Source organism: Astyanax mexicanus, chromosome 5, assembly GCF_023375975.1.
Source record: "Astyanax mexicanus isolate ESR-SI-001 chromosome 5, AstMex3_surface, whole genome shotgun sequence".
Taxonomy (NCBI): Eukaryota; Metazoa; Chordata; class Actinopteri; order Characiformes; family Acestrorhamphidae; genus Astyanax; species Astyanax mexicanus.
The window spans coordinates 33168793-33184274 of NC_064412.1; the positions used below are offsets into that span (position 1 = coordinate 33168793).

Sequence of the window (15482 nt, forward strand, 5' to 3'; positions counted from 1 at the left end):
ACAGTCCTTTAAGCTTAGCTCTGAGTCTACACAACAAAGGCTCAGCAGCCAAGCTATACAAAAGACCAGAAATTGGGCAGCCTTGACGAATCCCTCGTGACATTGTAATAGGACGACTGAGTCCTCCTCCAACCTTAAGCAGCACTGTGGCATCAGTGTACAAGAGTTTCATCCAGGCCATAAAAACATCCCCCACACCAAATGCCTCAAGTGTGTCAAACAGGTAGGAGTGGTCTACCCTATCAAAGGCTTTTTCTTGATCTATGGACAATAAACCAAGATCACAAGAGGTAGTAGTACACAGATCAAGAACATCCCGAACAAGAAACAAATTATCCATAATTGTGCGACCAGGCACACAATATGTCTGGTCATGATGGACTATTGAACCTATATGTTCCTTCAGTCTGTTAGCCAGTGATTTAGACAAGATTTTATAGTCTGTACAAAGCAGTGCTACAGGTCTCCAGTTCTTCAAGAGTCCCAAATCACCTTTTTTAGGCAGCAGAGACAGTACTGCCCTAGTACAGCTGACTGGTAAAATCCCAGTGTCCAAAGATGACTTAAAAACAGCATACAAGTCAGTCCCAATTAAAGACCAGAAGGTTTTATAAAACTCAGCTGGAAGGCCGTCTATGCCTGGTGCTCGCCCATTCGAGAGCTGTTGGACAGCTGCTGTAAGCTCCTGCAGTTCAATTTCAGAGTCCAACTTTTCAGAACGAGCAGCCTCCAGCTTTGGTAAATCCTGCAAGAAGTCCTTCCTGCAGGGTAGGTCACATGGGTCAGTGCTGTAAAGATCCGTGTAGAAATTTGCAGCCATTCTTCTCATGGCAGCAGGTGCAGTGATGAGAGACCCGTCAGAATCACGAAGATACAGCATCTGGTTCTGATGCCTAACATTACGCTCCAGATTGAAAAAGAAGCTAGTAGGAGCATCCATGTCCTTAATGCTGGACATTCGAGCTCTAATCAGCGCCCCCTTGGCTTTCTCTTGGAGCAATGAGCTCAAAGTTTTCTTCTTTCTCACCCAAACATTCCTTCTACTCATATCACCACATCCAGTGATATCAGCCTCCAGTACCTCAATCTCCCTCTCAAGCCCCTGAACTGTGCTATTATAAATGGCTGCTGAATGCGCAGAATACTGCTGAGAGAAAATCTTAATTTGTGTTTTGCCCACCTCCCACCATGAAACTAAACTATTAAAATCCCCTTTATACGACCTCCACCCTTCCCAGAAAACCACAACGTTTTTAAGAAAAAACTCATCCTGGAGTAACTTCAAATTAAAACGCCAGTAACAACTGTATTTCCTAGTCCTGGATAACATTAAATCCATCATGATCAGATGGTGATCAGAGAAGCCAGAAGGGGTAATGTGAACATTAAAAACCATATTATTATTCATATCTAAGCAGTAGAACCTATCCAGCCTAGCTGCACTTATCCGCTCCTCAGTAATCTTTACCCAGGTGTACTGCTTTACTCCCTCATTCCTGTTTCTCCACACATCCACCAGCCCACACTCCCTGATTAACCCCTTCAACACTAAGGCAGACTGTGGATAAGGCTCCTCTCCAGTTCTGTCCAAGGTGAAATCAACAGTGCAATTCCAATCACCCCCCAAAACTACAATTGAGTTAGTACTATGCTGTTGAAGAGCTCTCTTTAACCTGTGAAACAGTTTTACTCTGTCACTTCCATTAGTAGACGCATACACATTTACAAAAAGAAAAGTAAAATCTTCTATATCCGCCTTTACCATTAAAATCCTCCCAGGTTCTACCTCAATACAATGAACATTAGACAAGTGTAGACTTTTTACAAAACATATGGCAAGGCCAGCACTAAGATTTGAACCAAAACTATTATACAAGCTACCCTGCCACCACATTCTCCACTCTGTCTCATCATCCTTATCACTATGTGTTTCCTGTAAAAACACTACATCCAAACACTTATGCCCAATTATCTCTTATTTGCATCTCTGCCCCCATTAATGTTTAAAGATCCCACCCTAAGCCTATTCATGCGGAAAAACAGAGAGAGAGAGAGCAGAAAAAACAAGAGAAAAGATACACAAAAAAAAGAAAGAAACACCCTTTGTGACCGATCCATCCACACTAACTTTTCACAGAAGCCTTACCCTTTCGTATACTTGTCACAAATTTTTTCAACCTATATCTCTTTTTCTTACTCAGTACATCATAGCTCACCGCCACTTGGATGTGTGCTACAGATGCCAAGAATTTGTCTAAATCCGGGAAATAATCACGGACCTCCACATGCTTTCCAAAAGTCACATCCAGAAATGTATTAATGTCTTGCACCGAGTACAGATCATCATCAGCTTGAAAAGCAACATCAGAAACATCTGAAAACATATCAACACTGAGGTCACCTGACATATCTGCCAGCTCCTCACCTGACACCAAACTACCCTCAGTCCCCCCAGAGCTAGCCATGACCTGAGAATCACCCTGCTCCACCATCTCCGCCCCATCACTCATAGACAGCAATTCAGCCACACCACACAGTGCACCACTGTCCCCACCTGGATTACCTAAACTCACCTCACCACCAAACCCCGCCTCAACCAATCCAGCACCAGCAACCTCACCTTCTCCATCTATAACATTCTCAACTTCATCTACACCCAGTACACCACCATCACCCTCCTCCAGTCTAGCTTTCTTACCTACAGTCTCCCCCTCACCTGTACCAACCTCTACATCGCTCTCCCCCTCCTCCACCTCCTCCTGCCTAGCTCTCTTTCCCACAATCTCACCCTTGCCTGTATCGACTGTACCAGCTTCCCCTTCCTCCTGCCCAACTCCTCCACCTACCACCTCACTGATACCAGACTCATCCCTGTTCATTTCTCCGTCAGGTGCACCTGTCTGTGCACTACCTAAACCGCTGCCACTAGGCCCCGCCTCTCCGCCGCCACTAGGCCCCGCCTCCTCGCTGCTACAGGACCCCGCCTCCCTACCAGCAGCGCTCCGGTCTGGGACCGTCCCCGCTGCACCCTGACTCCCCCCCCTGCTCCCCCCTCTCGGCCCCGCTGCCCCAGCGCTGTGTGGACACGCCAGTCTCTTGTGACCAATGTCTCCACACTCGAAACATCCCATGTTTCCAGTGCTCGCAAAAAGCATGAAAGACTTCCCCTCATGAATAACTCTGAACGAAACATCCAGAGTAGGCTCGTTTAACACCATCAAAACTCTGCGTCTGAATGACATCACATGTTTTAACCCCGGACTTTTGCAGTTTAACGGGATAGGTGAAATACTACTTACAATTTTTCCAAAGCGCGCGAGTTCCCGCTGGATCAGCTCGTCGGGGATGACCGGCGGCACGTTAGAGATAATAACTCTGTGATGCGCAGTGAAGAGCGGAGTAACAGTATAAAACTGATCACTTACCGTGATTCCCCGTTCAACCAGCCCGTGAACCAGCGCTCTGTCCTTCACAAACACCACCACCGCCCGGTACATCCGCGATGCAGACGCTATATTCTCACAGCTCACCTGCTCACCTACAGCGAGCAGCACGCTCTCCACAGACACCTCGGGCCCCACCTCACACCTCACGCCGTGGCGGAGCGTCAGGTGCTGGGCGTCCCCAAACGGGGCAGACGCCATCCCCGCGCCCCGCCACCAGGCCTAGTCGGTCTACTCAGAAAAGAAACAATATCCGTAAGAAAGAAGAAAAAACGCTAAAAAAAAAAAAAAAAAAAAAAAAAAACTACTTTCACTTTCACTATACACTAAAAAATACCCATGGATGGAACGGAAAAAAAGAAAAAAAAGGAAAAAGAACGGAAAAGAAACGACCCAAACTTTCCCCCAGTCCCGCTCCCACAGCACCCTCTACCCACAATCCCCCAGAGAGAGAGAGAGAGAGAGAGAGAGAGAGAGAGAGAGAGAGACAGACACACAGAATGAGTGAGAGAGAAGGGAAAGAAAGAGAGACAGACAGAGAACAAGTGGATGAGATAATGGAGAGAGAGAGAGAGAGAGAGAGACAAAACAAGTGAGAGAGAAGGGGGGAGAGAGAAAACCAAAACAAGTAGGAGAAAAGAGGGAGAGAGAGACAGATAGAACAAGTGAGAGAGACGAGGGAGAGAGAAACAAACAGAACAAGTGAAAGTGAAGGGAAAGAGAGAGACAGACAGAATGAGTGAGAGAAGGGTGAAAGAAGGAGGCAAGATAAAATAAGATAAGATTGGGAAAAGTTGCAAACAGAGAGAACACAGTCAGAAAAAGAAAGAGAGAGAGAGAGAGAGAGAGAGAGAGCAGGAGGTGTACAGGATAAACAACAATAAATGAATGTTCTTTCTCTGATTGCCTGTGTATTATTGGATTGTTCAGTAAATAAAAGCTGAAATAAGTTGCCCTTAATTCCGCATGTTGAATAGAGCAGGAGAAGAGCGTGAGAGGTGCTGGAAGTAGGTCAGGAGCTCTCTCAGGTGTGCTGGACTAAGAATGGGGTTATGAGTAATTTCAGCACATGCACAGCTTTCTCTTTCACTGTGGAGTATTAATCACGCACTCGTTCTTCTGCTCCTCCACCATCCTTCATTTTCTCTTAATATCTCAGCCCCGTATCTCAGCCTTCACCTTCTTTTATTACTCACTTCACTCTTCACCTGCCTTCTTCATTTATTTAGCTCACCTTATCTCTGCGGCTTACCCATCAGCTCTTCTTCTCGTCCGTGAGACGTACAATACAAAACACTGTGCGAAACGTTGTAGGCATTTGTGAAAATTACTATTTTAAAGCTGCTTTTCTGGGCAGTAAATGTTCATTCACTAAAGAAAAGTGATTTTACATCACTGTGTTAATTAAAAGGTCTCCTAGTATCATCATTTGAACTGGTTTAATGAATTTAGAGCTTATTGATGGTAAATCTGGTGACGCAGTGGTGGGTGTCCAGGAGAAATCTGGAACTCAACTTAGTTCTACAGATTAGCTCAAGGAGTACAAACTACTTTTATATTTATGTTTATTGGTCATTTTGATCAAGTAATATGTTGTGTTTCTTCAGGCAAAACACATAAATTACTGATACAAATGCTTTAATATGCATATGTGCACAATACATCTTTTGCACAATACTTTATGTATATCTGATATTTGTCTAAACAATTCACACTAGGTGAACTAAGTGATGTACATGCACTCAAGAGCAATGCTTCACGTAAAGTTTCGGTTTCATCTTTTTCTTCTTGGTTTTCAAGTAGACTTTCCAGTTTTACTGTTAGAAATTGAATAAGTGAATTATAATTTGGGTCAGTTTTAGTGGGATTTTAGTGTGGGTTCATTTTTCTGAAATGTAGTTATAGAGAATGGTATTTATTATAGTAACCTTACTTTAGTATAGTATAGTATAGTATAGTATAGTATAGTATAGTATAGTAACTAACTAGTTTAGTATAGTAACTACATTTTTATTCAATTATGGTGTATTTTAGTGAATTACATTTAATAAATGCTGTTTATGGTAAATATCAAGTTGAAATGCTATGTAAAAGTATTCTAATTTTAGTGTATTAATTACAGAAAATTCTAATGAATTATAGTTACGGTCAATTTAAGAAAGTTACAACCTTTTCCATTTCATTGGTCTATAGTAAATATAGTAAACTGTAAATCTTATTTTAGATCTTGTTAAATCTGCTGCTGCACTGTAGTCCTCTTCTGCTGTTTTTACCTCTTTGCTTGTTTCTTTAGCAGACTTTCCAGTTTCTATTGGATGTGTCACACTTTCTAATGAGTGTATGTAATAATTGTATAGTTAAACATCAATAAACCATATAATAACAGTGAAGCTATTGTTGAAGTACGCATTGTTACAGATTAATTACACTTGTGCAGGTTACATTGTTATTACATGAACTGTTAATGTGTAACTACACAGTTATTACATACACTTATTATAACGTTGGACCAAAAGTGCTTGTTTCTGCCATTCAGTCAGTCAGAGTGAAGTGTAATGATACTTTTCCCTCCTGTCTGAGTAAATGGACAGAGAATTGACTGACAGCACGATGTACCTGTGTCCTTTTCAGGTGAAGCCAGTTCTGTTTAGTCTATCAGTCCATTTCAGATCCAGTTTGCACAGTTCTTCCATTCAGTAGAGTCAGCTGACAGACCAGTAGTGGGAACATTTTCTTACATGGTTAGGATAGATTTTTACTGGTCATTATAGTTATGGTCAAATGGTCATATGGTTTAGTAAATTATCTTTATGGTAAATGTCAGACTCTACGTATAGCAAAATGTAAAAAGCTATGGCTTTTATAAATGCTAATGTACTAACTACAATACATTCTTGTAAATTGTAGTTAAGGTTAATTTTAGCAAGTTTTATCAAGTCATTTTGGGTAATTTTAGTGGAATTATGGTACATGTTATATTTACAGCTCTGGAAAAAAAGAAATGAAGAGACCACTTCAGTTTCTGAATCAGATTATCTGATTTTGCTATTTATAGGTATATGTATATGAGTAAAACGAACATTGTTGTTTTATTCTATAAACTACAGACAACATTTCTGCCAAATTCCAAATAAAAATATTGTCATTTAGAGCATCTATTTGCAGAAAATGAGAAATGGCTGAAATAACAGAAAAAAAAAGATGCAGAGCTTTCAGACCTTAAATAATGCCAAGAAAACAAGTTCAAATTCTTGAAGTTTTAAAAGTTCAAAAATCAGTATTTGGTATCACAGTTTAATGCATCTTGGCATGTTCTCCTCCACCAGTCTTACACACTGCTTTTGGATAACTTTATGCCTTTACTCCTGCAGTTCAGTTTGGTTTGATGGTTTGTGATCATCCATCTTCCTCTTGATTATATTCCAATATTTTTAATTTGGTAAAATCAAAGAAACTCGTCATTTTAAGTGGTCTTTTATTTTTTTCTGAGCTGTATGTCAGTAAATGTGCTTTATGTTAAATACAGCTTTTTAGTAAATTTGTAGTATAGTATATTTAAGCTTATTCAAATTGTGCAAGTTATGGTTATGGGAAATTTTAACAGGCTGTTGCTATGGCTCTCCTTTTTTTCTTCAATTAATTCCTTATGTCTTCACAACTAACTCTCTCTCTCTCTCTCTCTCTCTCTTTCTTTCTCTCGCTTTTCTCAGAGGCTCAGAAGTTGCCATACTACGCCGGGTACAGCCACATCCGTTTGATGATCCACTCTTTCTGTACCAGCCACTACCTGGACCTCTTCATCACCCTCATCATCTGCATCAACGTGGTCACCATGTCGCTGGAGCACTATGACCAGCCCAAGGTCAGAAAAGAACCCCTTCAGAGTCTTCAGAGTGACCCATTAGCTTCCTACTCTACACATAACAGAGAACATAACATTTTGTTAACAAAAAAATTAAAAATCTGATTATGAATTTTGAGTATTTGTTGTTACCAGGGCATTCTGGGACCTAATTGACTGCCTGTTCCATATTTATAACTTTCAGCACATTGTAGTGGAGAGTGGATGCACTAATTAAAGTAATGGCTGAGTGCAAAATAAACTGAATAGACTTGTTTATGTGTTTTTGGGCACTGTGAACTATGAAGAAAATGAAAAACTACTGATAAAGTTTTTTAGCAGTGGAACTTTGTTCTGTCTGTCATACAAACTTATTAGAGATTTAATGTTTACAAGGGTGTGAAAAAGTTTGGACACCCCCCGGATTTTTGTATGATTTTTCTTTCTAAATCATTGGTTGTTGGGATCAGCAACTTCAGTTAAATATATCATGTAACAGATGAACACAGTGATATTTGAGAAGTGAAATGACGTTTATAGGATTTACAGAAAGTGTGCAATAATTCTTTAAACGAAATTAGACAGGTGCATTGATGTGGGCACCGTTGTGGTTTTATTGATTTGAATACCTTTAGCACTACTTATTGGAACACAAAATTTGTTTTGGTAAGCTCATTGATCCTTGACCTCCATACGCAGGTGAATCCAATTGTATGAGAAAAGGTTAAAGGCGGACAATCGCAAGTTTTTCTCGTCTTTGCATCTTCTCTGAAGAGTGGCAACATGGGAGCCTCAAAACACAACTCTCAAATGACCTGAAAACAAAGATTATTCAGCTGTTAGTTTCCACTGTGATGAACAAAGTGAGGAAATGGAAGACCACAGGCACAGTTTTAGTTAAGGCGCGAAGTGGCAGAACAAGAAAAATCTCAGATAAGTAGAGGAGAAGGATGGTGAGAACAGTCATAGTCAAACGACATAATTTTTAGGGGGGACAAATCCACCTGTTTCTAATATTGGGTGAGACATGTCCCACCCTTCCCTCCCGGTTCCTACGCCAATGAAAACAACGACTCTTAACACTGCTCAAAATCTACTAAGGCATTGACGCATCTGGCAAACAGTCCTCGTGTGGATGGTGCTTCCAGAAGCAGTTTGAAACATGCTTTAGCACTTTGTGGTCCCACGAAATGTTTTGGTGTATCACCTTATGACTGAGCTATTATTGATCGTAGATGCTTCCTATGCACAGTAATGACACTTACAGTTGGCCAGGGTTAGTCTAGATGGTTTGCATAGCTTGAATTATATACCTGTTAGCAACTGTTTTTCCATATAGCGTACACCTGCTTTTGTAGCTCTGGTGCACTACTAAAGTGCTCAAGCATGTATTAGCTGATCCACTTCTCTTGAGGTAAGATAGAAATTGTATAAATTGGTTTTTTCGCCGATGTATTCCTTTTAACTGCAATGATATGCCTCTTACACTGTCAGTTCTCTCACCTCCCGCTATCTCCCTCTCTCTCTCTCTCGCGCCGTTATCTCTCCTCAGTCCCTGGAGACAGGTCTGAAGTACTGTAATTACTTCTTCAGCTCCACCTTCGTGGTTGAGGCTATGCTAAAGCTCATTGCCTTCGGCTTCCGGCGTTTCTTCAAAGACAGGTACGTCCTCCCTCCACACTAAATACTGGCAGGAGGGCAGTGAACATGCACACACTCAAACACTCACACACACACACTCTCTCTTCTGAGACAGTAATTGATGAAATACACTAATTACTCCCCTGCCTGCTTTCCCGAGTCACACTGTTTTCTCAATCTGATGGAGCCATGAGCGATTCTGCAGCCGTAATTATGCCAATTTCGCTGCTTAATGTTTATTAATGCATGCACCATCACGTCACTTTGGGTTTAATTGAGAAAAATGCTGCTTCAATTAGAAATCATTGCTTATGTAATTATTCATGCTCATTTCATGACGTGTGAGGTCAGATAGTATGGACTGTTTTTTCAACCTATTCATCCTATTTACATGACTGTTTCAAAGTATTAGCACTTACAGTTGGCTGGGGCAGACCTAGCAGGACAGAAATGCCATGACTTGAAGTAAAGCTGGAATCTGACATGGAATTGTGTCACAGAGCTCTAACGTTCCTGGGAAACCCTTTCAGTTTGTGGACAAGCATTATCCTGCTGATAAACAGCAGCTGGACTTCCAACCCTCGTATCACTACCGGGTATGAGCGAATATTGTAGGCAATGGCTGCCCAGATCATCACACTAACCCTTGGGGAAGTGCGTCACTCCTTAAGTGCCCCTTAAATCGGCACAAAAGATGATATGAATCCTGTCCATACCATTCTGATTCAAAGCCCAACAACTTGGAAAAATGTAATGTAAAAAAAAGAAATATAATGAGTGCATCGTAGAAGTATGTCTAGCAGTTAACCCTTAGAACCCTACTGATTGATTTTCTGTCCAAAATTGCACCTTGTGTTCTCGGATTAATTACTCAGGAATCCCTTCACCCATCAACATAATCCATATATGGTTAAAAAGGGCGGAAATAACAAATAACATCCCAGTGCAGTAAAGCTAAATCTACAAGAAACCCATTGAGGAAAACACCTAAAAAAGTAAGATATCCTTCCCCAACCAATATTATTTACCTTTGGTGCTTTAAACATATTTATATGATGTTTCAAACCAAATAATATCAGTAAATAACTCAAAAGTGTGTCCACAGAAAAAGTGTAAAACTACCTGCACTCAAACTAAAGCTAGGAATGCTGTGCACTACTTTATATAGTTTTTTATTTTACTTGCACAAGTAGTTATTTTGCACTAAACATTTTTATTTACTTAGAATAAAACATTAAAATTTTTGTATATAGTTTTCTTTGTCTGTTCTGATCAAAATACTGAAAGGCATAGGCTGCTCTGAGTGTCAGGTTTTTTTTAGTATCTACATGTATCCTAGAGGTGTGATTATCAAGAAAAATAAGTCCGCCTGATGCTCTCCATGTATTTTGCCAAAGTAATAATTAATAAGCCACGTAATGAACTATCATCAATATTCTTATGTTTCAACTCTTATACTCTCTAGTCTAACAATTTTTGAAAATATATCTTTGGTATGATAATATATTTAAAGTGTATACATTCAAAAATAAGTAAAAAAAAAAAAAAAAAAAAAAACAGGCACTTGGTAAAATTTTGACCAAAACATGCCCAGTTCCAGGAAAATATAACAATTCTGCTTCCTTTTACATTTTAAATTATACATTACATTATTATATTTTTGAGCAGTCGTATGGCTTCTGGAGTAAAAGAGCTCAGGGCATGTGACTGTCTGATATAATTACTGTGTTATAAGACCTGAAAGAGGAACTGAAAACAAAAACGAAGAAAAAACACACCAAAACAGCCTAGAGTTCAAGGGGTTAAACCCTTTGGTTGAACCCTGTTTTTCAGAGATGCTACAATGCAAATGTTATCTTCAAATTAAATCAATTCTATCTCTATTTTTTTTTATTTCAATTCTTAGCATAAATGAATAGTCTATTCTCTCCTCTCCTTGATCTCGTACGAATGGCCTCGTCGTGCTGTGCGTGCTGTATGTTTTAGTGTCGGTTTTGAATCTTGACCCATTTACGATGCAAAGAGATCCATGTTTCCCTCTGAACCCAGTGCTGTGTTCATTGCGTAACGGTGAGGAGAGGTGCAGCCTGCTGCTTCTGTTAAAAGCGTTTGAAAATTTCTAGGATTTCTAGGGCATGTTTTAACATATGATGTGTCTTGTATTTGTCTTGCGTTTTTGTATCAGTCAGTAAACATGCATTACTTTACCTGCTGCAATATTTAATGTGTAGGACCCGGCGGTTACATGTATATGGTGTCTAATGCTTCATTATTAATCACCTTGAAAGCTCATAATGAATAATACAGCTTTATGCACACAGAGTCATCAGATATAGATAGAGCCATATCGTCGCTGTCCAATGAAAAACAAGAATCTCCAAAACAGCAACTTTACAATAGAGAGAAAACACCTTCTAAACTTTAAATGGAAGTCAATGTAAAAATAATTTATTTCAGGTCTTTTTTCTATTGAACCTTCCGAGAGGTCAATTACCCCAACTATACTGTACCTCATAGTCTACCGAGGCTTATAGAAGAAGGTTTTAGAAGAAGTCCTGGAGGATTCTGGGGAGGTTATCACAGGCACAGCCTGTTTTGAAATCTATAGAAAAAAAAATGGAGAATGTTATTGTAACAGCAAAGCCCTAGAATCTAAGTCAACTTGAGGCGATGTATCACATTTCCAGCAGATCATAAAAACATAAGGGTGTTGTTATTTGTGTTTTTTCTATTTTATTGTTCATGTGCAAGCAGATAAAAGTTTGTACATTTTGCTAAAGAATCTACTTTGGTATATTCTGTATACAATATGCTATTCCACCCTATTCCCCTATCTGTAGGTGGAATCAGCTAGACCTGGCTATAGTGCTTTTATCTGTGATGGGCATCACTCTCGAGGAGATCGAGATCAATGCTTCCCTTCCCATCAACCCCACCATCATACGGATCATGCGGGTCCTTCGAATCGCTCGGGGTGAGTCACCCTCCCACACACACACAGACACACACACATGCTCCTTTCACCTCCTGTTTTATTATTTTTTATAATTTTATATATTCATCATTTACCCAATTTCCATAAATACATATTCTTTGTTTGTTACAGTTCTATAGGTTATATTCTTACTCTCTGTTCAGGGCCAAAGAGCCATTTAGTTGAGATTAATACTCTCTGTTTAGGTCTGAATAACCATGTAAATTAGATGCATATCCTCTGTTTAGAGCTAAATAACCATATAGTTAAGACTAATACTCTCTGTTTAGAGCTGAACAGACATGTAGTTGAGATTCATACTCTCTGTTTAGAGCCCATTAATCACGAATTTGAGATTAATACCCTCTGTTTAGGGCCAAATAAGCTTGTAGTTTAGATTCATAGTCTCTGTTTAGGGCCCAATAACCATGTAGTTAAGATTTGTACTCTCTGTTAAGGGCTGAATAACCATTATTTGAGATTCATACTCTTTTTAGGGCTAATAGCCATGCTGTTTAGATTTGTACTCTCTGTTTAGTGTAAAATAAGCATGTATTTTAGTATATATACTTTCTGTTTAGAGCTAAATAACCATGTAGCTCAGATTTATACACTCTGTTTAGGACCCAAAAAACATGTATTTGAGATTCATACTCTATGTTTAGGGTTGAATAACCATGTAAATTAGATGCATATCCTCTGTTTAGAGCTAAATAACCATATAGTTAAGACTAATACTCTCTGTTTAGAGCCGAGTAGACGTTTAGTTGAGATTCATACTCTCTGTTTAGAGCCCATTAACCATGTATTTGGGATTCATACTCTCTGTTTAGGGCCAAATAAGCTTGTAGTTTAGATTTATACTCTCTGTTTAGGGCCCAATAACCATGTAGTTTAGATTTATACTCTCTGTTTGGGTCAAATATCTCTAGTTAAGAATTTTCTTCCATTTTTGGTTTGGAGCTTGAAAGTTTAGATTTATTCTCTCTATTTGGGGCCCAATAAGCATGTAGTTGAAACTCATTCTCTCTGTTGAGGTCCCAGAAGGTCAGTAGTTTAGATTGATACTCTTGGTTTAGACTCATTCTCTCTGTTTATGGCTTGATTGCTCTGTAGTTCAAATTCATGTTTTCTGTTTATGGCCTAATTACTCGGTAGAAGTTTATTGTTGCTGTTCCAATGCTGCAGGTTCCATTTTTGTTGATCATTTGATTCACTTTTATTGGTTTTCAGCAGTGCTGAACCAGTCCTTTCATTCGGTCTCTGCATTTTATTTTTGTCATTCACACTCCTCGCTTTCTCTCCCCCCCATTTTCTCTCTTTGAGCCCCTGCTGTTCACCGGCTGAGTAACAATAGACGGCAGTAAGTGCCCTGACCCCGGCGCGAGTGGGCTATAATTACAGCCACGCGATAGGTACAATAACCAGCGAGCAAGGTGTCGGAAGGGAAAGAGTAGGGTACAATGCTAGAGTATTTTTTTTTTAAGGGTCTCTTTTCTTTGGGAATGCTAATGATTGCCTCCTTTCTGTAACATGTGAGAGAGTGTGTGAAGGGAGCGTTTAGGTGTGGAAAGGGCAGTGTGGTGGGTCACAGTGTTTCTTAGGAGAGCACTGATGGTAATTAATGGCTCTTATAGTCTCTTTCTCTCGCTCTCTCTGAGGGTTAGCCTTGGTTGCTGTGCTCCCACATCCTCGCTCCACTTCTGGGTCTGACATTTGGTATTTAATTTCTCACTTCGGCTGGAACCGCTGGGACTTCTATTAAAGAGTTGAATAGCTTTTATATATAATGTTGCTTATTCTTGTGATTTTTCTCTTTTTCCACAGTGCTGAAACTGCTGAAGATGGCCACAGGGATGCGGGCTTTGCTGGACACTGTAGTTCAAGCTTTACCTCAGGTACATGCAGGGCTGGCGCTAGTTATTTGGCCTTTTGTCTCCCCACACAGTAATTCAGTATGATTTGCTAGTTTTATAGGACTCCAAAATCTGGTTTATACAGCAAATAGAAATTGTTCCTAGTTTTGACTTTCCATTACTCCAAAATGCTACAGTAATATAACTTTATACTTATAACATGAATTATATGGAAAGGGTTCTTTAAGAATTGAATGGTGTCATTTGATAACAGTTTTATTTGCTGGTTTAACAAAACTCCAAAATCTGGTTATTTCAAACCAAAAACACATTTTCCTGAGTTTGACTTCTCATTACTCCAAAATGCTACAGTAATGTAAATCAATACTCATATCAATGATAGTATGGAAAGGGTTCTTTAAGTATTTAATGGTGTCATTTGATAACAATTTAAAAATCTGGTTTATGCAACACCAAATAGCCATTTTTCCTGAGTTTGACTTTTCATTACTCAAAAATGCTACAGTAATATAAATTGATACTTATAGTATTAATAGTATATAAAGGCCTCTTTAAAAATTAAATGGTGTCATTTAATAACAGTGTGAATTGCTGGTTTTATAGGACTCCAAAATCTGGTTTATGCAACACCAAATAGACTTTTTTTTTCAAAGTTTGACTTCCCATTACTCCAAAATGCTACAGTAATATAACTTGATACTTATAGCATTAATAGTATATAAAGGCCTCTTTAAAATGAAAATTTAAATGGTGTCATTTGATAACAGTGTGAATTGCTGGTTTTTATAGGACTCCAAAATCTGGTTTATACAACACCAAATGTACTCTTTAATACTCTCAAGTATTCTTTAAAACCTAAGTGGTGTCATTTGATAATCCTTTGATTTTCTTATTTTATAGCAGTCGAAATTCTGGTCTACATACAACCAAATGGGCTTTTTCCAATCCTGTGAGTCCAAATGGCTACAATAATATAAATTAAACTTACAAGTTTCAAAATCAAGAGCACCTTGATTTTCTTCTTTAATAAGACTTTTAATAAGAATTTGGGTCTGTACATAATGTTTAAAAATATATTGGTTTTAACCAAAAAACATCTTTTAATAGATATTTTATTTTTAATGTTCTACATGTTGTTGTCTCTTTGGTGTATATTTGTTGAGCAGACTTTATGTTTATTTTCCATGTTTCAGTCATTTGCATATAAAAGTGTGATCAGCTTCTCCCCAGCGCCGCTGTGCATGCAACTACTGTAATACACGGTTTAGACACACACTCCAATTGTCACACAGATTCATCATTTTCTCAAGCAAATTTTGCTACATAATGGAAAAGATTAGTTGACAGAAGGAAAGTTGGGCGATTTTGTCCTACAATAAGAAATAAAAGCAGAAGCTAAATTCCCCTAAATAAAAGTTAGTAATACAGAGTAACTAATAATAAAATAAATAATCACTGTCAAACATTATTCTCATTCCTCTTTTATTTTTTTGGGTAGAAGACACATTCAACATGCAAATAAATGATGCCAGGGGCCAATGGGAAATATACAGCTCAGGAAAAAAATAAGAGAGCACTTCAGTTTCTGAATCTGTTTCTCCAATTTTGTTATTTATGTTATTTTGTTATTTATGTACCCTTATGGGTTTATGTTTGAGTAAAATGAACATTGTTGTTTTATTCTATAAACTACAGACAACATTTCT

General features: G+C 38.8%; 1 protein-coding gene across 1 annotated transcript in view; it reads left to right on the top strand.

Moving 5' to 3' along the window:
- Positions 1 to 15482, top strand: part of LOC103032203 (voltage-dependent T-type calcium channel subunit alpha-1I) — a 269335-nt gene that overhangs the window by 195218 nt on the left and 58635 nt on the right. The window contains exons 24-27 of the mRNA XM_049479328.1: positions 7154 to 7305; positions 8837 to 8946; positions 11766 to 11899; positions 13727 to 13797. Of these exons, the coding sequence (XP_049335285.1) occupies positions 7154 to 7305; positions 8837 to 8946; positions 11766 to 11899; positions 13727 to 13797 (467 nt within the window). The remainder of the gene's footprint in view (positions 1 to 7153; positions 7306 to 8836; positions 8947 to 11765; positions 11900 to 13726; positions 13798 to 15482) is intronic.